At 41.8% G+C, this 25,112-nt stretch overlaps 1 protein-coding gene across 3 annotated transcripts in view; it reads left to right on the forward strand.

Moving 5' to 3' along the window:
* Nucleotides 1–25,112, forward strand: part of LOC145341012 (chloride channel protein 2-like) — a 534,390-nt gene that overhangs the window by 225,988 nt on the left and 283,290 nt on the right. For all 3 annotated transcript variants that reach the window (XM_080185697.1, XM_080185698.1, XM_080185699.1), the window contains one exon: nucleotides 8,847–8,978. In XM_080185697.1, coding sequence (XP_080041823.1) covers nucleotides 8,847–8,978 — 132 coding nt within the window. The remainder of the gene's footprint in view (nucleotides 1–8,846; nucleotides 8,979–25,112) is intronic.

Here is a 25,112-nt window from a genome sequence, read left to right on the forward strand (position 1 = left end):
ATTACCTCAGTCAGGGAGCTCATACTTTAGGGAAGGAAATCTGCCTTTCTTACCTGGTCCAGCCCACACGTGACTCCAGAGCTACAGCAATGCGGTTGACTCTCAGCTGCTTTCTGAGATGGACTAGCAAGCCACTTGGTTCAAGGGTGACTAGGGATGGGCAATAAATGCTGGCCAGCCGCTGATGCCCGTGTCCTACGAATGAAGATTATGTTTGGTTGCAGACTCCTTCTATCTTCCTCATAACTATCTTTGTCTCATTTGACTACAAGATTCAGTGTTCCTTTTTCTAAATCATTATTATTGATCACCAATTGTTGAGAGCCCAATACTGAGCCCTATGACACTTCACTGCGTACATTTTTGCCAAATTGAAAATGACCAATTTATCCCAACTCTGTTTCCTGTTAGTTAGTCAATCCACTATCCATGCTAATGTATCGTTCCCAACACCATGAGCCATGTACATCTTTTATGTGGAACCTACTGAATGCCTCTAGTGAATCCAAAACCCCCTACATCCACTGGATCCCCTTCCTCTATCCTGCTTATTACATCGTCATGGTCTCTCATAAATTTGCCAAACAGAACTTCCATTTCCCAAAACTATGTTGATTCTGCTAGACAATGTTACGGTTTTTTTAAATATATGGTTATTATCCACTGAATAATGTATTTCCTAATCATGGATGTTATCTAACTGGCCTGTAGTTGCCTGCATTCTGCTTTCCTGCACACTGTTGTTACATTTGCGTTTTTCCAATCCGCATGGAACTTTCCAGAATCTGGAAAATTTTGGAAGATTGCAAAATATCCACTGTCCCTTCAGCCACTTCCTTTAGGATCCTATGATGCCAGCCATCATAGGATATGTCAGCCTTTATTCCCATTAGTTTTCCTAGTACTTTTTCTCTAGTGATAATTCTTGCCTTTGTCTCTTGGTTTTCTATTCTTGGGATGCTTTATGTGTCTTTTATCATGAAACTGGATACAAAATAATTGTTCAAAGTTTCTGCCATGTCCTTATTTCCCATTATTAATTCCCCAATCTCACCTAAGGGACCAACACTTAACTTCAGCTACACTCGAAAATGAATAATTAAAACTATGACTTTGTATTCCTGTATGCCGTGAATTGTTGTTGGAAATTTTTTAAAATGATATACTTCATTACTGTTATTTTTCCAGTCTTTCTATTTTTTTTCCTCTCTTTTCCTCCTTTCCCATTCTCTTTCCATTTCTCTTTCTGTATCTGACTTGATTCTAATTTGCCCGTTCTACTTCACTCCTCAGTCATTCCTATTTATTTCTCAATCCTTTTATCCAATTGGTCAGGAGAGATCCACGCTTTGTTCTGTTGTTCACTCAGGGTGGAGTTTTATGAATGATTCTAAGTGTCCAGCTAGCGTGAAAATGGGAGAGTTGTAGATCTGTTTTTAGGTGAATTTTTACGCCCAATCTTGCACACATAGTGTGTGAAAAAAATGGTTTGGACAGGTTCTAGCTGCCACAGTCAGTGGGTGAGGCTTAATTCGCCAGCCAGCAGCAGAGGGAGCTTTTGCACATGTGTAGACCTCTGATGCTGCACATGCGCAGTAGCAAAAGCAGCGGCTTGACAGAGAGAGAGCTGTTAGGCCTCTGTTGTTGCAGCCAGCCTGAACCAAACTACCTCTTCCCCCAAGGCCAATTGGACACCCTACACCACTCAGACCAACCATGACCCCTCACCCCACCAATTTGATGCAGAGTGGCAACGGGCACCTCCCTCCCTGATTGCCCTGCCGCTCTAGGCCCTGCCACTTGGCAGTGTCTGGTGGGCAGTACCAAGGTCTTGTTGAATGATTTCTGGGCTCAACGAGTACAGAAGATGCTCTTGATTTTAATTTTAACATTACCTTTAACTGGGTTGATCCTGTGTCCCCTTGCACTATTCCTGCAGTTTAATTTAGTGTAATTTGCCAAGTTAATATTTTTCCCTATCAATTAATATCGTAGAAACAAAGGGCAAAATTTTCCTGCAGATGTTGGGACTCCCAAGGCTAGTACCAAGCGGGTCTCCTAAAGCTGTACTCATGAGGTGTGTTCCTAACTGTTCACCTCTGTACTCTCCATCCTGTTAGGAATGGTGATCATGGACTCCTACTGCTGCCTACGTAAGCAGGGAGTTGGCAGCTGTACAGCCTCACGAGTCTCACCAGTAGAAATGGAAATTAGAGTGGAATTGCAGTCAGTGGAAATCGGGGAGAAAACTCTCCAGTGGCTGAAGCACAAAGGAAGAGTTGTGGTTGTTGCAAGCCAATCCTCTCAGCCCCAAGATAGTGCTGCAAATATTTTTGTCAAGGTTGTGTCCTAGAAGGCCATTCAGCCATCAATTCTGCACCGTGTTACCTAGGCTCACCTCCCCGTAGCACCATGTATTTGCCGTAGCTTATCAACCTTACCTACACATCTTTGGACATTAAGAGACAGTTCAGTTTGGCCAATCTACCTAACCTACACATCTTTGGACTGAGCCCAACCATCAGTTGCTTCATCAATGATCTTCCTTCCAGCCTAATACAATTTCAAAACCATCCACAACTCATCAGCTACTGAAATAGTCCGCATGCATCAAGATCTGGACAGCAGTCAGATTTGGGCTGATAGGTGGCAACTAACTTTCACCTCTCTCATGCCAGAAAGGCCCAACGAGAGAGAACCTAGACATCTTCCCCTGACACTCAATCGCATTACCATCACTGAATTTCTTACCATTGACCGGAAGCTTAATTGGACCAGTTATATAAATACTATGGCTACAAGAGTAGGTCAAATGCTGAGAATTCTGTTGTAACTAACTCACCTTTTGACTCGTCAAAGCCTGTCCACCAAGTCAGGAGTGTGATGGAATATTCTCCACTTACCTGGATCAGTTCAATTCTAACAACATACAAACAGCTCAGCATCGTCTAGGACAAAGCAGTCCACTTGACTGGCACTCCATCCACCACAGTAAATGTTAATTCCCTCGATCACTGGCACACACTGGCAACAATGTGTACCATCTACATGATGCACTGCTCACAACTCACCAAGTTCCTGTGGCAAAGCCATTCAAACCTGCGGCCCATACAGCCTAGAGGAACAGGGGTAGCAGATGCATGGGAACACCACCACCTGCAAGTTCCCCTCCAAGTCACACAACATTCAGATTTAGAAGTACATGCCGTACCTTCAGTTTCACTGGATTAAAACTCTGGAACTCAGTCCTCTCTTAACATAACTGCATCAGTTCAAGAAGGCAGTTCACAGTATCTTGAGGCTAATTTAGATTGGTAGTAAATGCTGGCTTTCCTCGCAATGCCCACATGCTGATGCAAATGAGGGGAAAGGTGGGTAACATTGGGTTGTCACTTCCTAAAATAAGTCATTGGTTGGTCAGGCAGAATCTTCCCTGTTTGAGTACGTGTTAACTATTGTTCACCAGGTGGTTGTTGTACAAATAACCTTTTAAGCTTTCTCTTAATAATAGATTTCATTATTTTACATAGACCGAAGTTAGACTGTTGGGTCAGTAATTACCCATGTCTGCTTTGCCACCCTTGTGAATATGGTTAGGTTACTCCCAATCTAGTGCTTTCTCAGTACTCAGTAACTCCATTATAATGATTGCCATTGTCAGATTCTCAAAATTATCTTTCAACATCCAGAATAAATACAATGTAACTGGAGAGATTTAATTTTTATTTACGTCAGTTACAAGTTGCCATGGTACATTCTTTACATGGGCTATTTTAAAATATTAAAACCAATGCTTCCTTTCTTCATTGATGATCGCAATGTCCAAGCAACAAGAATCTTTTGCACTATCGGTATAGCAGACTGGAAGGGTTCCATGTGGAAGTGTGTATGGAACATGTGGAAAAAAAGTCAGGTATGCGATTAGTTGGTACTGAAAATGGACACAGACTGATAGCATCCAACCATTTTCCATTTTAAGCATGTGCCAGGCCTCACTCATACTCCATCAATATGCGATCAGCCACATTAGGCATTGGTATCGCCAGGTCAAACACTTGCTGGCAACATGTAGAAAGCTCATGGGATATTTCAAACAAAGTTCAGCTAATAACACAGAACTGGAAATACAGCATGCTACAGATGGTTAGAAATAAGAATCTCTTTCAAAGTGGTTTAACTAGATGGAATTCCACATTGCATGTAAATACCTGATGATTCTAGCAACAACAATCCCATGGGAATGACTTATCTCACTTTCCAATCGGTTCCAGTCAATAAGCACAAGCAGCATTATTGTCTGAAAATGAAATCAATCTTGTCGGCCAAAGCAACTGGAGAAATTGCAGCATGGAATTGAACTGAAATTCCTTTCAGCCTCTTGCGTTGTATTGCATTCTTTTTTGCTGCCTGTAGCTATGTAAAGCCTAGCAGATTTCCTTTTAAATTTGCACTTTTGAGTGTAATGGTTCAAACGTTTTTGATCTATTTGCAATTAACAGTTCAGTTTATGACTCTCTCTGTATAATTGCTGTATAATATTGAAGAAGCACCAATGTTATGAATCCAGAAATAGGGTTTTTATATTGGGATCATTTTTGGATGATGATGCTGGCATCAATTATGAAACAAACTTGAATGATGTGGATGCAGTAATTGTGTCAATTAATGTGCAATTAAAGCAGAGGTTAAGTGATTAAAAATTTAATTGTGAAATTAATCATGATTTTTAAAAATCACTTTACAGGTCTCGTTATATAATTCAGTAAGGTGGTGTCTAAATTTTATAATTTATTGAATAATTGGTAATTAGAATTTTTAGTCTGAGTGATTGCAGTTAATAATGACATTTCTGCATAAGTTAATAATGGAGTTACCTATTGCATCTATTAGATATTGCCTGCATTTATAATAAAATTACTGTAGCGTATTTTATAAATTGGTGACCATTCACAAAAGAATTGAAAATTAATTCTATCTGAGTTTATGACTCCAGGTCTGTTGTTCTGATTTTGCACATTCTGACCATGAGCAATGCCAGGCGGATGAGTTAGTTTTGTAATTTGTTAAAGACACTGGAGGAAAGAGCTTTTCATATATATATCATCACACAACTGTTTGCTTTTCTATTTTAAGTCAAATTCTTTGACATGGGTTGGTGATCTGAGCAGCATGTTGGATTTCCACATTAACGTTGATATTATTGAATAATGAATAAAAGAGTTAATGTAAAAAATGATGCTCAGTTGTCATAAAGATTAATGTTTATTTTCCCTTTTATGAACATGGCCACAAGGCTTTTGTTTTTGCTAGTTAGAACATAAGAACATAAGAAATAGGAGCAGGAGTAGGCCATCTAGCCCCTTGAGCCTGCCCCACCATTCAATAAGATCATGGCTGATCTGAAGTGGCTCAGTTCCACTTTCCCACTTTCTCCCCATAACCCTTAATCCCCTTGCCTACCAAAAACCTATCTACCCGCGTCCTAAATATGTTTAGCGAGGTAGCCTCCACCACTTCAACGGGCAGAGAATTCCAGAGATTCACCACCCTTTGAGTGAAGAAGTTCCTCCTCAACTCCGTTCTAAACTGTCCCCCCTTATCTTGAGGCTGTGCCCTCTAGTCCTGCTGTCCTTTCTGAGCGGGAAGAACTTCTCAACCTCTACCCTATCCATCCCCTTCATCATCTTATATGTCTCAATAAGATCCTTCTAAACTCCAACGAGTACAAGCCCAGTCTATTCTGCCTGTCTTCATAGTTCAACCCCCTCAACTCCGGTACCAGCCTAGTGAACCTCCTCTGTACTCCCTCCAAGGCCAAAATATCCTTGCGCAAGTGCGGCGACCAAAACTGCGCACAGTACTCCAGCTGCGGCCTCACCAGTGCCCTGTACAGTTGCAGCAAGACCTCCCTACTTTTATATTCAATCCCCCTCGCTACGAAGGCCAGCATCCCATTAGCCTTCCTGATCACCTGCTGCACCTGTAGGCTGGGTTTTTGCGACTCATGCACAAGGACCCCCAGGTCCCTCTGCACCGTAGCATGCTGCAGCTTTTCACCCTTTAAATAGTAATCCCTCCTACTATTATTCCTGCCAAAGTGGATAACCTCACGCTTGCCAACATTGTATTCCATCTGCCAGGTCCTCGCCCACTCGCTTAGCCTACCTAGATCCCTCTGCAGACTTTCTACACCGTAGTTGTCACTTATACCTACCTAATCGATTGAACATTTATTAACTTTCATGGTTTAATAAGGATTAATGGAATAGCATCCCTACAGTGCAGCAGGAGGCCATTTAGCCCATCGAACCTGCATCAACAACAATCCCACCCAGGCCTTATGTCTGCAACCCCGTGTTTATCCCATTAATCCCCCTGACACTTGAGGGCAATTTTGCATGGCCAGTCCAGCTAACCTGCACATCTTTGGACTGTGGGAGGAAACCGGAGCACCTGGGGACAATTCATGTAGACACAGGAAGAATGTGCAAAGCTCCACACGGGCAGTCACCCAAGGCTGGAATTGAACCCGGGTCCCTGGCGCTGTGAGGCAGCAGTGCTAACCACTGTGGCACCATGCCAGAAAATAAGTACTAAATTGGGTTCCCTTGTGGCCACTTTAAATGCACTTTAGAGGCTGTACATGTGAAATTTAGGGTATTTTGCTTGTTTTATGCTTCCTCTGTTAAATTGGTCACTCAGCAGAAAGTGCATTGCAGTCTCTTTCATTCAGGAATCTTGAGCAGTTTGTTGTGGTTCACCAGTAACAGAGCAGTAAGCGCTCCACAACATTCCTGAGGGCCACTGACAGCCAGGGAACTGCCAAGTTGTCCATTCCACTTCACTGGATCTTACCTCAGGACTTGCTGCTGGCAAGCTGGAAGATCCAAAATTTGGCCCTTTAAAGGAGGCAGAACAGGCATCAGCAACTCATCTGAATTATTGAATCCCAAGCCACCGATTTGGGTGAGCTTTGCGTCTCATGCTGTTGCTTGTGCATTTGAAAAAGCTTCTACCCCTATTTATTTTACAAGTCTGATTCTTTAATGAGATCATTATTTCAACGGAGCCTTGTGCTGAGTGATGAAGAGCACTTCTCATTGATTACTTGTTACAGTTTCTGGAAGAAATTCTGGCAATGGCTGTCTCTTAGAGGCATAAGTTTGTTAGATTCAGTTCCATATCCATCCACCATCACAAGTCTTGGAAATGTGAATCTTCCATTCCAGTGTGAAATATTATTTACATGATCATTTTCCCTAACAAATTAATAATTGTGATGTAATAAAAATAATCAGTGTTGAATGGCAACATCTTGGAGGTCAGTAGCAGGGTGTAAGCTCTGTATAACTGCTGGTGTTCCCCAGAGAAGCAGCATTCAATGTTAAATCCTGCTCTTGCATTTCATATTCTGGGTTCTGTTATCCATACCTGGATATTAGTTCGAATGGACAGATGCATTGAATCACTGATGTGCACTGCTGCATTCATTGGGAGCCATTTAACATTATACAGCTCAAAAGATGATACTCTGTCATTTAGACTGACTAGCAGAGTAAATATGTGCAGTTATGAGAATAAGGCCTGGGTGGGATTGTGGTCGGTACAGACTCGATGGGTCAAATGGCCTCCTCCTGCACTGTAAGGATTCTATGACTCACCGTTACAATGTACAAGCTGTTTTTCTGGTAATAAGGACAGTACCATACAACAGTACTAAACATTACTACACCTCTGACCTTCTCTGAGACTGAGAGTACTGTACTCAGCTGAGATACAAAGAACAAAGAACAACCCAGCACGGGAAACAGGCCCTTCGGCCCAACGAGCCCGCGCTGCCACATCACCCTACACCTATTCTACCCTGTGTGTCTACGAATGGAACCCCTAACTTAGCCAGATCTTGGCTTCTTCCCTCTACAGCTTGCTCCCTCATAGTCTCCCAACTCCAGATAGCCTACTTCTATCTGCTTCGCAAAATCCCCACATATGATGGCTCCAGTAGGCCCATCGTGTCAGCCTGCTCCTGTCCACTGAACTCATCTTCTCCTATCTTGACTCCATTCTCTGTCCTCTTGTCCAGTCCCTCCCCACCTATATCTGCAACTCCTCCGATGCCTTATGTCATATCAACAACTTCCAATTCCCCGGCCCAAACCATCTCCCCTTCACCATGGATGGCCAATTCCTCTACATCTCCGTTCTTCCACCAGGGTGGCCTCAAAGCTCTTCACTTCTACCTCAAACAGAACAATCTCCATTCACCACCACTCTCCTCCATCTGGCTGAACTTGTTCTCTCACTTAACAATTTCTCCTTTAACTTGTCTCACTTCCTCCAAATAAAAGCTGTTGCTATGGACAACTGCACAGGTCCCAGTTGTGCCCATCTCTTTATGGTTATGTGGAACATTCCCTGTTCCAGTTCTGCTTTGGCCCCCTTCCACAACTCCTTTATCAATGACTATTTCGGTGCCACCAAGAAGTCCAGGTATCAACGTTGGCCTTGCACAGTAAACCACAGTTAATTAAACCTCGGCTTTTTAAGTTACATTTCTATCTGAGTTATTGTCAGCTTCCCAATAGAAAGGCCCCATTTAAAGCGACTTTCATTCGTGAACTGTAGGTTATGTTCTAACACGTAAACCATGAACTCGATTTTTGCAATACCGTGCTTATGTTGTAAATTAAGGAATTCTGTACCTAATAACATTGAGAGAACAGAATAGAAGCTCATTAAGCTGTAGACAATTAATTAAAATCCTAGTATTTTTTGGTTGGCTAGTTAAGTAATTATTGCGAATTGTATCATGGATAACCCAATAACGCCACTTTTTTTGTCTGCAGTATGTACTGTGCGATGTCAAACATTCCTCATCTCGAAAGTGGGAGAAGACTGGATTTTCCTGATACTGCTAGGATTGTTGATGGCCTTGGTCAGTTGGGCTATGGACTTCACTATCGCAATGTGCCTGCAAGGTAAGATTAGAATATTGCCATTGATAGATGAAAATATTCAGCTTCATGAAAACATAGTTAATTAAAAAATGCTGCTAACCCTCCACCACCTGATTTGTTCTGACAAAACTGATGAATCTGCACATGTTACCTTACTCCAAAATTCATAGCAATCAATTAGAAACTATTTCCTTGCAATAGGAAGAGGTAGGTTTTTGTGGACTTTTGTCAGTGGGTAGTGGGTTGGTTTGGAATAATGTCCTGAACCCTGCTGCTCATCAATGCGAAGGTCTCCCATATCCCAGAGGGGAAACTTGGTATGTCAGTCCTTCACTACGGCTGGAATTCTCCGATGTGGTGTGGTCCGTCATCACTGCCAGTAAGAACAGAGAATTTAGCCCTCTGCCAAATCTCCATCCACAGCAGTGGGACCGGAGAATCCCAGCCATGGGCAAGGTTGGAAAATTCTGGTCGGTGTTTTGTTGCAGTGTGGAAAAAAATTGAGAAAAGATATGAAACTCAGTGAAGAAGGGGGTCAGTTTAGTTCAAATAACAAAACATTCATTAAACTTTAAAATACACAACAAGAAAGGCAACAGTAAGCAGCAACACTTTGCTATTAACTACAATAACAGTTACCATGACAGTATATTTAAATCCCCCCAATTTGAATTTATCTGCGAATACACCTTCCCCAAAACAACATCCCATAGGTTTCTGTACTATGAGATACATTATTAGTAACTACCACATAGGACCAAGAGATTTATTTTGGGAACTGCTCTTCTAGTTTAGGATTGAATTTATAGGGTCTAACACAGGCCACTCTTCTTCTTTCTTTTCTTACACAGCAATTTAATTTTCTCTGAGAGAGCTACCTATTTTGCAACCGTGTGTGGCTATGATCTAAGCCCCTGAACTGCTAGTCTCCACGTTGCTTAATAAAGTTTCACTCTGCTACTGGGTTAATCTGCATTGCACAAGTCCTCAGGGATTCATTTTTGTCTTCATCCAATTCTTTATTTTTCATTTCATTCCAACTTCTAACTTCTCAATAATCAGCCACTACGTTAGAATGGAAAAGTTGAGTTACATTTGAAATTTTACCTGAATCAGGCAATTTTAAACTGCCTTTCTAAATTTGTTATGCCTCAGCTTCAGTCAACATGTATTGGGTAACTCAGGAAAATGTAGCTGCAAGATCTTGAAATCAATTCTGTAATGATGTGGCAGAAATACAGTCATATATGAAAGAATCTATATCAAATCCCATGTTTGGCATTGTACGACTCAACCTGACTCTCCAATCCATTTCTGACACTGGGATCAGGATTCATCCAACTGCTTTGAATTCTGTTAGAGCATAATACATTGCAGCAATGTGGCCAAATGATTATTTGGCTATGGGTAGGTCCTGGTTCAAATAATAGCAAAGGATGCTTATGACTTGCTGAAATGCAAACGTTGTGCATATTCAGTTAGCTTTTGAATACCCGTTTTGCTTTTCTTTAAAAGAATGTAACTGTATACTTTTACAGATTTTAAAACTTGCCCCTTTTTGAGAGTGTATAGTCCCAGCTTATCTAGCCGTTCCTCAAAACTCTCACCATGACTATGGGAATCAGACTGTGAAATGCCTCTTTCAGTGTTGATGAGCACAATAAAGTGATAAAGAATTGGTTGCGTTCTTCCCAGGGAAAAGATTGAACAAACATCCACTCCTGGGGCCTGAGTGCAAATGTCCAAAGTTATTAAGCAAATGGAAGTATTAGTCCACTGATATATCATAGTTATCATAGTTATTTGCAGCAATGAATGGCAAAAATTAATAGAGCAATGGACTGGATTGCACAGACAAGAGACTGCTTTACACCAGTGTAGCAAATGCCAACTTCTTGAAAGCAAAGCATTTCACATTAGGGCATCAGGCAGAGGAGAGAACAAAAAGCTTACAGTTAGACATGTTTCCTTTCAAAGAGCACATTGGCTCTAATATTCATGGGGAAGGTACCCCCTGCAGGAAATTGAAAAATCTCCAATTTAACAGCCAGCTTCATGAACATTTCTTTCCTTTTCCTGGTCCTGGAGCAGACCAGAGAACGGGAGGGAGGACAGAGGGTTTGGGTCCTACTGACTTCTGACAAGCACGTTCCTACTTGAACCAGTGGCTCCCATCTTCATTTGGCTGCCGACTCTCCCAAGTCCTGGGAAACCTGCTAGGCAGCTGCCAAATTGTAATATATACCTGTGGGAGCCTGATTTAAATATTATAATGAAATATCTCCAAGACTGGGGACATACCCACCACTATACCCAATGCCGTAAAATGGCAGCCACATTAAGTGAAGGGATGATAAAATATTACCCAATTTAGTTTTTTTTACATAGAAAGTAGGAGCAGGAACAGATCATTTGGCCTTTTGAGCCTGCTTTGCCATTCATGGCTAATCCTCTATCCCACAGGCCACATCTGCCCGCAGTGGGCCACATCCAAATCGGAGTTTGGAGACCGCTGCTCTATCTCAATGCCATGCTCTCTCTACACTCTTTGATACCTAGAGAGCCTAGAAATCTATCTATTTCCTCCTTTTCTGTGGTAGAGAATTCCAACACCACCTGACCATCATTCATCAGTCAAGGGGGGAAAGGACAGGTTTAAATCAGTTCTATTTTTTCTCAATATTCTACAACTCAAATAGTGGAGAGATTCATGGCTTGGTATCTCTCAATCTGTATAGTAAAGGGGCATTCAAAATGTTAGGACATCTAGAAATGAATAAACTAATAAATGCAGCTTTAACTTGTATAGCTCAGCATGCTTTGGTCAATGGATATAAATGTCTTGCAGCTCTTTAAATATCTCTTGTTGGTCATCCAGAAATATTTTATAACAAAGTTTAAAGTTGATTTATTAGTCACCAGTAAGGCTTATATTAACACTGCAATGAAGTTACTGTGAAATTCCCCTAGTTGCCATACTAGGGGCGCCTATTCGGGTCAGTGCACCTAACCAGTATGTCTTTTAGACTGTGGGAGGAAACCCACACAGACAGGGGGAGAACATGCAAACTCCACACAGACAGTGACCCAAGCCGGGAATTGAACCTGGCTCCACTGGTGCTGTGAGGCAGCAGTGCTAAATACTGTACCACTGTGCCACATGTTGGACCCTTAGAGGATGAGAGGGGGGACTTAGTGGTAGGGGATGGGGAAATGGCTGAGGCCTTGAATAACTTTTTTGTTTCGGTCTTCACAGAGGAGGACGTGAATAATTTGCCAGGTATTAGCGATGGAAAGATGGTAGGAGTGGAGGGCCTGAATGACATTATTGTTACTAGAGAGGCAGTGCTCGACAGACTGGAGGGACTGATTGTGGACAAGTCCCTAGGACCAGATGAAATGCATCCAAGGGTTCTGAAAGAAATGGCGGAGGTGATAGTGGATGCCTTGGTGATTATTTTCCAAACGTCGCTGGATTCCGGGGAAGTGCCGGAAGATTGGAAAATGGCTAATGTTACGCCGTTGTTTAAGAAGGGTGCCAGGCAAAAGGCAGGGAATTATAGGCCGGTTAGTTTAACGTCTGTTGTAGGTAAAATGTTAGAATCCGTGATCAAGGAGAAAATAGCGAGGCATCTTGAGGAGAATTGTTTGATAGAGCAGATGCAGCACGGTTTTGTTAAGGGGAAGTCGTGTCTGACGAATTTATTGGAGTTCTATGAGGATGTGTCTAGGGCGGTGGATAGAGGAGAGCCGGTGGATGTGGTCTTTCTTGATTTTCAGAAGGTGTTTGACAAGGTGCCTCACAAGAGGTTATTACAGAAGGTCAGGGGGCATGGAGTTGGGGGTAGGGTGTTAGCGTGGATAGAGGATTGGCTGTCAAATAGGAGGCAGAGAGTGGGGGTCAATGGGTGCTATTCGGATTGGCAGTTGGTGACTAATGGAGTGCCCCAGGGGTCGGTGCTGGGGCCTCAGCTATTTTCCATTTATATAGATGATCTGGAGGAGGGAACTGAGTGTATGGTGTCGAAATTTGCTGATGACACCAAGATTGGTGAAACGGCAAATTGTGCGGAGAGTGTGGAGAGTCTGCAGAAGGATCTAGATAGGCTGGGCGAATGGGCCAGGAACTGGCAAATGGAATTTAATGTTGGCAAGTGCGAGGTGGTCCACTTTGGTAGGAATAATGGTAGGAAGGACTATTACTTACATGAAGAACTGCAGCATGCGACGGTGCAGAGGGGCCTCGGGGTCCTTGTGCATGAGTCACAAAAACCCAGCCTACAGGTGCAGCAGGTGGTCAGGAAGGCAAATGGGATGCTGGCCTTCATAGCGAGGGGGATTGAATATAAAAGTAGGGAGGTCTTGCTGCAGCTGTATAGGGCACTGGTGAGGCCGCAGCTGGAGTACTGTGTGCAGTTTTGGTCGCTGCACTTACGCAAGGATATTTTGGCCTTGGAGGGAGTACAGAGGAGGTTTACGAGGCTGATACCGGGGTTGAGGGGGTTGAACTATGAGGAGAGGCTGAATAAACTAGGCTTATACTCATTAGAGTTTAGAAGAATGAGGGGAGATCTCATTGAGACATATAAGATGATGAATGGGATGGATAGGATAGAGGTGGAGAGACTCTTCCCGCTCAGAAAGGACAGTAGGACTAGAGGGCACAGCCTCAAGATAAAGCGGGGGGTGCGGTTTAGAACGGAGTTGAGGAGGAACTTCTTCACTCAAAGGGTGGTGAGTCTCTGGAATTCTCTGCCCGTTGAAGTGGTGGAGGCTACCTCGCTAAATATTTTTAAGACGCAGGTTGATGGGTTTTTGATAGACAAGGGAATTAAGGGTTATGGGGAGAGGGCGGGAATGTGGAACTGAGCCACTTCAGATCAGCCATGATCTTATTGAATGGTGGGGCAGGCTCGAGGGGCTAGATGGCCTATTCCTGCTCCTATTTCTTATGTGCTTAGGTTAGTAACATGCTGATAAGAACATATCTTGCACAGTGTAGTTCCTTGGAAAATTGGAATATGTTGGTGAATTTTTTTTGCCTTTAAATGATGGGCTCATTCTTGATTTTAATATTGTTTCATTCTTTGTAATGCGATTTTGGCATTGTTTTGCTTTTTTTTAACACTGATCCTGTTTTAAAGCGGATATTGTTCTAAAGTGTCTAGTTGTGTTCCTCCTGTGGCATTTCTGCATGACGTTGCAAATGTAATAGAAATGAAAGACAGCTTTTCTGCTAATAAAGTTTCAAGCCCAGTTAAGACATCAAAGCACGCAACATCTTGACTTTAATAGAAGCCAAGTTGTAAAAATGAGAAAGTGTCAGTAACAGCTCAGTAAACAGCTGCATTGTAGTACTGTGTCAATTGACTTTCTATAACTGATCTGGCGTGTTTTATTTCTCTTTCAGCATTTATAATCCTGAGCTATAAATAAATCTCCACTGTGGTTATACAGAAGCATGAAACCTAAAGTTCTCAGCAAAGTCTTTACATTTTAGCTGAAGAGTCATTTTAAACATGATCCACCTGATATTAATTTATGTTCGAAGTACAGTAGTTGTTCTGCCTTAAGCTGTATTGTGCTTAAAAAGATTTAAATGTGAATCTTCTGGGGAGAAAAACTTTGGAAACAAACATTATCCTCATCATGATGACCCAGTTGGTCTGCTCTTTGAGAGAATAAAGTTATCTTCAAATTAATTTACACTCATATCTCAGATTCTTTTTGCAATTTTAGAATTTTAATTTCAATGAAACTTAAAGGAGTACAGGAAGATCATTTCACCACATTTTAATATCCCTCCGGTGAAGTATCAAAGCTTTTGCCTTCACATCTCAGTCTTAGTCCCCTGCCTATCCGAAGGTTAGTCCTGGCCAAGATTTTGTTTTCTTCACTCTGAATATTCCTTTAAAACATGAAGAAGTGGAGATTCGCTCTGGATTTGGCATTTCTGAGAAAGGCAGCAGGGGGACACTTTTTATGTGACAGTAAAGATTTTTTTGAAGGGGAAAGAATTAAAACTTAACCTAAAACTAATGGACACATTCAGTCTAATTGTACATACATATAATACTTAGCGTGCATTTGCCCCATCAGGTATGCACTAACTCTCCGAGAGAGCATCTTACCCAAGCCTACACTTGGCTCTGTCCTCACAAATCCCCCAACCCATGTATTTTGAAACACTGAGAGACAATCCACCGAACCTGAATATTTTTAGACTGTGGGAGGAAACTGGAGCACCCAGAGGAAATCCACACAGATGCGGAGAGAATGTGCAGAGTCCGCACAGACAGTAACCCGAGGCTGGAATTGATCCTGGGTCCCTGGCACTGTGAGGCAGCAGTGCTAACCACTGCCACCCATATTATATTCCCATATCTGGGGCACTCTGTACAATAAGGTTCACCTTATTTAAGGAAGGATGTAAATAGTTTGGGAGCAGTTCAGAGAAGGTTTGTCGGACTAATACCTTGAATGGCTGGGTTATCTTATGAGGAAAGACTGGACGGACTAGGCTAGTATCTGCTAGAATTTAGAGGTGACTTGATTGAAACATATCCTGATGGGTCCTAACAGGGTGGATATGGAGTGGATGTTTCCTTTTGCAGGAGAATTTAGGATTAGGGATCACCGGGCGGCACAGTGGTTAGCACTGCTGCCTCATAGCTCCAGGAATCTGGGTTCAATTCCAGCCTCGGGTCACTGTGCAGAGTCTGCATGGGTCTCCTCTGGGTGCTCTGATTTCCTCCCAAAAGATGTACTAAATAGGTGCACTGGCCATGGTAAATTCTCCCTCAGTGTACCCGAACAGGCACCAGAGTGTATGACAAGGGGATTTTCACTGTACCTTCATTGCACTGTTACTGTAAGCCTACTTGTGACACATTAAATAAACTAAAATGTACTGTTTAAAAATAAGATGTTGCCCATTTAAAGCAGGGATGAGACAAAATTTTTTCACTTGGAATGTCATGAGTCTTTGGAACTCTCTTCCTGAAAATGTAGTGGAAACCGAGTCTGTGGGTGATTTTAAGGCAGAACTAGCTTGATTCTTGATAAGTAAGGGGGTGGTAAGTTACTGCGAGCAGATTTGGGGTTACCATCAGATCATGATGTTACTAAATAGTGGAGCAGGCCCGAGGGGCTGAATGGCCAACTCCTGCTCCTTGTTCAAATGACTGGCTCCTCATTTGCAGCCGCCTGTCTTGAGTTGGTCAGTTTTTGAAGGCGTGGGTAATCTGCCTGGCATTTCAAAGATTAGCACTTGCAACACTAAAAAGCTGTTAATGAAATTGTCAGCTATCTTAATTGACCTGAATTGGAGGAAAGGCCACTAGTGCTGTGTATTATTGTTGAGGCCTGGATGGACGCATTGAAATTGACACGCTGCCTGATGCTGGTATTTTCAGGGTCCCTGCCCCTGGTATTTTCAGGGCCTCCCCACACCCATCCCCATCTCTGGGGAGGCTCCCAAAATTCAGCCTATGCCTCAAGTCTGTAACCAGTGATTGCATCAAGCATTCTGATTTCAGGTTTTGTACAAATCAGATGTACTAAGTGCTGTGTTAATGGGCTGCAGCCCTCAACCTTAGAAATACATCAGTATTGGACAAGCATGACATTTCCATTTGTTGCTCCGCCTCACCCTTATGGCACTGAATGAGATTGACAAATTAGTTCTGAATTATGAATTATTTTGTGCTTTGCACCTTTATCCAGCTTTAGAGTGCCAGGAATTAGATTCGTTTACTGGTCATCCATAATTGTCATACTTTGTTAAAAAGTTTGAAAACTTTGCTTGGTTTTGTCCCAAACTGGACATTGGAAAATGACATACAACTAATCTTCAACTCGGAAATATTTGACCAACTGAAGTAGAAAAATTGAATTTCGGATTCCCTCACAATTTGCCAGGTGACGTTTTAGTCTGTATTCTGGACTGAAATTTCCAGATTCCAGATATGAAAGGATAACATTATTAATTATATCACTAACTCTTCACTGTTGTTAAGTGGGATTGATTTGATTTTTCTCTCAGAGCTGGATTTGAACCCAGATCAGCAGGATAATGGTGTAACCTATTGCTGCGTGGCTACACTCGGCAACATCAGCCACTACCCGCTACCACCCCGCCCTGACCCCCCACCCCATCCCAAGTGTTGTTAATTTCAAAAGTAATAATTTTCATTTAAAAGTTAATTGTAAAGCTACTGTCACCAATTCAGAAACAGAAATTTTCCCATGCGTAAATGGATAAGTGTGACGAATACAGTTGGCACAGGCACACTAAGTCAAATGGTGTCCATTGACGCAGTATGATCCTGTGAAGTAGGTGCGAGGAGGAGGGTGAGCGAAGAATGAATGTAGGACAAGCTTTAGCGGTACAGTGCACTAAAAAACACCCTTTTGGCTAAGATCAAGTGTCGGATCAAGCCTATGGTAGGGTGCAGTGTCTTATCTTGTCAGCTTGGATCTTGTTTGTCTCTCTTGTGGGGACCATGAACTGGATTCAGTTGGAATTTGAGTTTGGTTTCTGGAGCAAGCAAGCAAGCATCGGATTTGGGTTTGCCTGGTCCAGTCTGATCATTGGCTTTGTAACTTTAAGGATGGAGTAAAATTGTTTTTTAAAAAAGACACAGGGCACTAAAAACATCTCTGTTAAAAAACATCTCTTTAATATTTGCACTTCACACCCTTCAGTAGAAAACGTGAATGGAGCGTAGGCCAGAGTTATAAAGATTGAAGGGAAAATGTAGTTCCTGTACTGGCGAGGTTATTCATGAAGGGCCTGCCTTCTCAGTCTTGTCCTTGCCTGAAGTGTGGTGATCCTCAGGTTAAATCACCACCAGTCAGCTTTCCCTGCTCAAAGGGGAGAGCAGCCAATGGCCATCTGGTACTATGGCAACTTTACTTATTGTTGTAACTCTCCGAGAAGAAAAGAAAGGTCATCAAATAATGTTGTTTTCGAACGTCCTCACTTTAGTCTGCACACTTTTTAATATTGATTGCCTGTCTGCACTGAAGCATGATGTTGCAAGATAATTGTTCATATTAAAAGTCCCATGCTGTATGTCCACACTGGGCTTCACATATTGTGTATCCTGTCATTTGGGTTTAGTTTCAAATGTTTCACTTTAAGCGCACTCATTTATTGGACCTTTAGATTTTGGAACAAGCTTTGCAGACCAATTGATTATACCCACACTCTTGGTGATAAGAAAAATTAATGCAACACAGAGAATCATAGTGAGTCTCAAGACTGATTCACTTCAAGAGCATCAATTGCACTTTATATGATCCTGTTTAGTCAGGAGAAAGCAGGGTGTTTTTCTACATGATTTATCACTTCTTTTCTAGCTCTTGCCCTTGAACCTTCGCATCACCAAGCACCAAATGGAGCAATTAATGTTTAACTGTCAAGGCATTGTTAAACTTTTGGTGGTCAGTTTTGTACTTGGTCTTGTTCAGGGGGATTGTAATACTTTCATGTAAGATTCTTTTTACTGTATGTTGCTGCTTTTAATCTTCAGAATACATCAGTTTGACAAATCTTCATTTCTCATTTGACAATTGGTAATGGACATCCACCATTACATGTGACATTAGACACTAAACCGTTACTCATTAGACATCTATCATTATATATGCCATTAGACCATTAAATATTAGACATCTATCATTGTATATGGCATCATTTATTTAAATAGTTGTTTTGAAAATTCAACCAGTAAGTATACATGGCAGCACAGTAGTTAGCACTGCTGCCTCGCAGCGCCAGGGACCCGGGTTCAATTCCTGGCTTGGGTCACTGTCTGTGTGTTTGCACATTCTCACCATGCTTGTATGGTTTTCCTAAGGGTGCTCCGGTTTCCTCCTCCAGTCTGAAAGACGTGTTGGTTAAGTGAATTGACCCGGGCAGGCACCGGAGTGCAGTGCCCAGGGGAGTTTCACAGTGGCTTTATTGCAGTGTTAATATAAGCCTTACTTGACTAATAAATAAACTTTACTTTTAAAAATCTTAACTTTGAATATCACTATTTAAGATATATAGTGTATCTAAATTTATTAACTTCTCTGTGCTTAGGGCAAATCATGCAGCAATTTTTTAAACGTCTTTTGTAATGTTGATATCACAGTTTTTTCAAGCTATATGATATTTTTATAACTTGGATAGAAAGCAGAACCTCCAAAGGGGAGGCATTGTTATATTGGAATTGTTGCTGGGCTAGTAATACAGAAACCCAGGCTCTTGGGGATTCGAATCCCACCATGGTAGATGGTGCAATTTGAACTCAATGAAAATCTGGAATTAAAAGTCTAATGACGACCATAAAACCATTGTTGATGGTCGTAAAAAACCCATCTGGTTCACTAATGTCCTCTAGGGAAAGAAATCTGTCATCCTTACTTGGTCTGGCCTACGTGTGACTCCAGACCAACAGCAATAAATGCTGGACTAGTCCGCAATGCCTATATCCCATGAGCAGATGCTAAAACAGACAACTGCTCATGGAATCATGTGTTACAAAGCCTTCTTTGCTTTTCACTCAGTCTTTTACCTGATAATTACAAACTCTCCTCACCAGGACTGCATGATGAGTGGTAGACATTGCTAGGGTGCCTATTTTTTAGATTTGGATGTTGATAGGTTTACTACATCTGACCAGAGCTGGCAAAGCTGATACTGACTGCTTTCTATGAATTATTTCAGTAATTATGGTACAATTTGAATAGTAGATGTTAGGGTGGCATGGTTGGCACAGTAGTTGGCATTCCTGCCTCACAGCACCAGGGACGCAGGCTCAATTCCAGCCTTGGGTGACTGTCTGTGTTGAGCTCACACGTTCTCCCCACGTCTGTATGGGTTTCCTCCTACAGTCCAAAGATGTGCAGTTTAGATTGATTTGGCTATGCTAAATTGCTACTTAGTGTCCCAGAATGTGTGGGTTAGGGGGATTAGTGAGGTAAATACATGGGGTTACAGGGATCAGGCGTGGGAAGATTGCTCTGTTGGAGAGTTGCTGCAGACTCAAGGGGCCAAGTAGCCTCCTTTGGCACCATAGGGATTCTTAAGAAAATAATTATTATTTAACATAAACAGGCCATTCATCTGCAGAAATGCCATTTGATAAATTTTGATTTGAAGAATTGTTACGTGAATGAAATAATAGGACACGTGTAGATAAAGCTGAAACTGAATCTGACACGACCAAGTTAATTTCACCACAATGCCCTGACCTGCTGGTAACCTAATCTGATGATCTAAACAAACTATTGATGAGAAACAAAATGTAATCAGAAAAATAAAAGCCGCGATTTTCCAGTCCTGTTGTGGTGGAACTCGCTGTAGAGGATGCAGTGGCCAGCCAATGGTCCATTGACTTTCAGCAGGACTGGATTATCCTGATGGCAGGCAAGGCTGGAAAATCCCACCCCAAGTTTTGATTGACACAAGTGGGCACTTGAACACAAGCCTTGGGGACAATGTGGCAGTAATACAATATACCTTATTAAAGCTCAATGAAGTGTAGATATGGAGAATTTTCAAGGTATGATTAGTTGGAGAATTTAATTTTATGTTTGTGTTTCTGCAAGTTTTAATTGGGAGCCCAGTTTAAATGGAGTGGAGAGTCAGATTACTGGGACTAATGTTCATGTGAAGAATGCTAAGAATATACGAAGATCCATTGAGGTTTGAAGAAAGTATGGAGGTATCTAATTGAATAGTTAAATCAAAAGCTTAAGTTAGTATGAGCAAAAGAAATGCAGCGTGACAGTTTATGGAATGTGCAAGGATAGCCACAAGTTAAGAAACAATGAGCCGGGGAAAAGAATATTCTAGAGTCCTTCATTCTGTTGCATTTTGTGGAAAGGGCAGGTTGTGACTGAAGCTTCTGTTCATCTTTATTATCATTTTTAGATCCTGACAAACCATCCCATGAATTGAGAAACTAACCCTACCTTCCTCTCTAATAAATCCCCATCCATCATTGCTATAAAAATTCAAATAGTTTTTTCTTCAAAAAAACTTAGTTGATATGTAGCCTTTCTAGCTTTCTCAAATCAATTATTTGAAGCTGATTGTGTTAGTGTTCTTTGAGTGAAAACAATTTTTCCATGGGATTAAGCTTTTAAAAATTTTTATTGATTGATGTCACAAGTAAGCTTACATTAAGCTAGATCCTTTACCCATGTCTCTCCGGTTTTACATAAGCTGGATTGATGGGTACTGGCTTGAAGTCGAAAGGTTATTTGCTAATGAACCAAATTTGTATTTACAAGTTTAATAAAGATGGACTTTTGGGAGGGGCAGTATTTTTGATACAATGTAGTCTTTGAAATGTTGACCCTTTAGAGGATGATATTGCTGAGGTAATAATGGGGTGCACAGAGATGGTGGAGGCACTGATCCAATATGTTGCTTCTGTCTTCACAGCAGAGAATAATGAAGATTTTCCAAAAACTGTACTTAATGTAGAATAACCATCACTAGGGAGAAGGTATTTAATGAGAAGGCAGATAAGTCTCCGAGACCTAATGGCCTGTACCCTAGGATAATAAAGGAAGCGGTAGCAGAAATAGTGAATGCATTAGTTGTGATATTTCAAAATTCCTCAGATTCTGGAAAGACCCCATCTGGGAAGGTCACATGCTAATGTGATGCACCTATTGAAAAAGGGAGAAAGGCAAAAACTAGGAAACTACAGGCTGTTTAGCTTGACCTCTGTGGTGGGGAAGTTGCTGGAATCAGTCATTGAGGAGACGACTGAACATTTGGAAAGACAAAGCTCAATTCACCATTGTCAGCATGGTTTTATGAAGGGTAGGTCACGCTTGACAAACTTGCTTGAGTTCTTTGAGGGCATGACCAGCAAGGTGAATAATGGGGAACCTGTGGTTGTGGTATATCTCGATTTTCAGAAGGCATTTGACAAGCTGCCACATAAAAGCCTGATCGTAGAGGATTGGGGGGTAGAGTACTAGATTGGACTAAGGATTGACTGATTGACAGAAAGCAGAGGGTTGGGATAAATGGGTCCCTTTCTGGCTGGCAAAATGCAACTAGCAGGGTGCTATAGGGGATCAGTCCTCAGACCGCCACGGTTTACAATCTATATAAATATCTACAAGCAGGGACAGGATGTAACAGCAAAATTTGCAGATGATACTAAAATAGGTGGGAAAGCAGGCTGTGAAGAGGAGATAAATAAGCTAGGAGAATGGGCCAAAATTTGGCAGATGGAGTTTAATGTGGATAAGTGTGAGGTTATCCATTTTGGCCAAAAAAAAATAGAAAGGCAAATTATTATCTAAATGCAAAGCAGATTCAAAATGTGTCCGGGCAGAGCGATTTGGGTGTTGTTGTTCATGAATCACAAATTCGGTATGCAGGTACAGCATGTAATCAAAAAGGCAAATGGAATGATAGATTTATAGAATCCCTACAATGTAGAAGGAGGCAATTCCGCCCGCTGAGTCTGCACTGAGCTTCTGAGTATTTTATCCAAGCCCTGTTCACCCACCCTTTCCCCATAACCTCACACATTTACCAAAGAGCTGGGGACTGGGACCAATAGCTCTTTCAAGGATCTGGCCCAGGTGCAATGGGCTGAATGACCTCTTGTATGATCGAATTATTCTGTGATACGAATTCTTATAAATATAAGCTCATACAAAGCTATCTTCCTTTCTTTCCCATGTACTCTGTATTCACCATTTCATTCAAGCTCTCATCTTTCCACACAAAAAAAATGCAACTGCCATTTGAATCTCTATACGATTCACTTCAATGACCTCCTTGGTAATTTACTATGCAACTCTTATTACCATTTGACTTTAAAAAAGTTTCACTTGACCTCCTTTCTTGCTAATTTTTAATTTGTGTTTGAGTGCTTTAAACAATGTTGTCAATTCACTTAATAATCTTGAGCGGTCCAATTATATCGCCTCAACGTTGCTGCTCCTCCAATAAAAACAAATTTAATTTTTACAAACCCCAGTCACGCCTTCTCCAGGAGACAAGAACCTGTGTTTTTTTCCCTAATTATGTTTGCTTTTTGACACTTTTATTAAAATGATTTAAGCTGCCTCAGGTGGCAACCAGTAATAATTCTCTTATTCTCACTGAGCTCCAGCTTAAATTCACCTTGGTCCTTGAAACCAAGGCAACACATAATCTGGTGGCGTAATGGAAGGAGGATTTTGGCCAGCCATAATTTCCCTATTATAGAACAGCATTTCATCTGACCCACCATGGACAACTTTACAGGGGATATTAGAAACAAAAAGCAGCTCAAGGTGGATCCCTCTGGTATCCCATTGATTGCAAAGGGACTGGAGTATAAAAGTAGAGGATGTTGGTGAGGCTACATCTGGAGTATTGTGCCCAGGTCTCCTTATCTGAGGAAGGATGTGGTGGCATTGGAGGAAGTTCGGATGAGGTTCACCAGATTGATTCCAGGGTTGAAGGGTTGATGTATGAGGAGAGATTGAACTGTTTGGGCTGAAACTCGCTGGAGTTTAGAAGGATGAGAGGGGAACTGATCGAGGTATATAAAATACTAAAACGGATTGATGAGGTAGACAGAGACCAAATGTTTCCCCTTGTGGGGCAATATAGAACAAGAGATCACAGGTAGAGGTGGAGAGACTTCAGATTAGGAGGAACTACTCGCGGAGGGTGGTGAATGTATGGAACTCAGTGCCCCATTGTGCGTTGGAGCCTGAATCTTTAAATGGTTTTAAGAAGGAGATAGATATATTTCTGGGGAAAAAAAGGTTAAAGGGATATGGGGAACAGGTGGGGAGGTGGATTTAAGACTGAGGAGAAATCAACCAAGATCTGATTGAATGGTGGAGCAGACTCAAAGGGCTGAATTTGCCTACTTCTGCTCCTAATCCCTGTGTTCCTTTTGAAAAACAGCACATCTGTGAACCAGTGATCATTTCTTGTATTATTTAAGTATTGCAGTTGTGAGTTCTTATTTCATAGTCCAGTTGAACCTTTTTGTCTCTTTTTTTCTGCTAAGAAAATATGACCATTGTTAATTATCCAAACTTGTCTTAAAGTCAGGTAGGGTGTGGTGATTCCTAAGCACTGACAGGCCTCGGGAGGTTACACGTGCACAGGCCTGGAGTGAGCAGAGGTCGCTCTTCCACCAGGGATGGACCCAGTAGATCTGTGCAAAACAAAAATGGTGTGAAAATGTGGTCATGTAACTGGGAGTGGAATGTCATGATCAGTTGGTGATTCTGTGTTGTGAGCTGTTAGGGCGAAGGCATCCCTTTGGAGCAACAATATTCTGCCTAGTGTGGCCAGAAGGCTGAACTTATGCCTGTGAGTTGAAATTCAGGAATCAAGGGAATGGGGTCTTAGGAGAGGAGATTGAAACCTTACTGTTGGCGAGGGAGTCTGATTTGGAGAAACCTTTTAGAGAAAAATCCAAGGCAAGATATTTGAATGCTGGCATTGGACTGGGTTGGGCACAGTTAGAAGTCTCTCAACACTAGGTTAACGTCCAACAGGTTAATGTAGAATCATGAGCTTTCGGAGCGCTGCTCTTTCATCAGGTGAGACCACTCAGCTGATGAAGGAGCAGTGCACCAAAAGCTCGTGATTCTTGGTGTTTGAAGGTGAAGACTGGAATCCCTCATGAGAGAAACAATTCTTTTCAATCTGTGACCTGTGATTATCGAGCAACTAATCAGAGGGCTCTTCTTACCTGCTCTATCATCTTGCTTGAACACCTCTATTTCCCTGCTTTAATGGGGGAGCTATGTGCCTAATGGTATTATCGCTAGACTATTAATCCAGAAACTTAACTAATGTTCTGGGGACCTGGCTTCGAATCCTACCACGGCAAATGGTGGAATTTGATTTCAATAAAAAATATGTGGAATTAAGAATCTACTGATGACCATGAAACCATTGTTGATTGTTGGAAAAACCCCATCTGATTCACTAATGTCCTTTAGGGAAGGAAATCTCCTGTTCTTATCTGGCCTACATGTGATTCCAGAGCCACAGCAATGTGGTTGACTCCCAACTGTCCTCCAAGGGCAACGAGGGATGGGCAATAAATGCTGGCCATCCAATAATGCTTATGTGCCATGAATGAATAAAAATAAAACAATCTTAGCTTTAATTTC

Source organism: Carcharhinus amblyrhynchos, chromosome 3 (genome assembly GCF_965287045.1).
Source record: "Carcharhinus amblyrhynchos chromosome 3, sCarAmb.v2.hapA, whole genome shotgun sequence".
NCBI classification, from domain to species: Eukaryota; Metazoa; Chordata; class Chondrichthyes; order Carcharhiniformes; family Carcharhinidae; genus Carcharhinus; species Carcharhinus amblyrhynchos.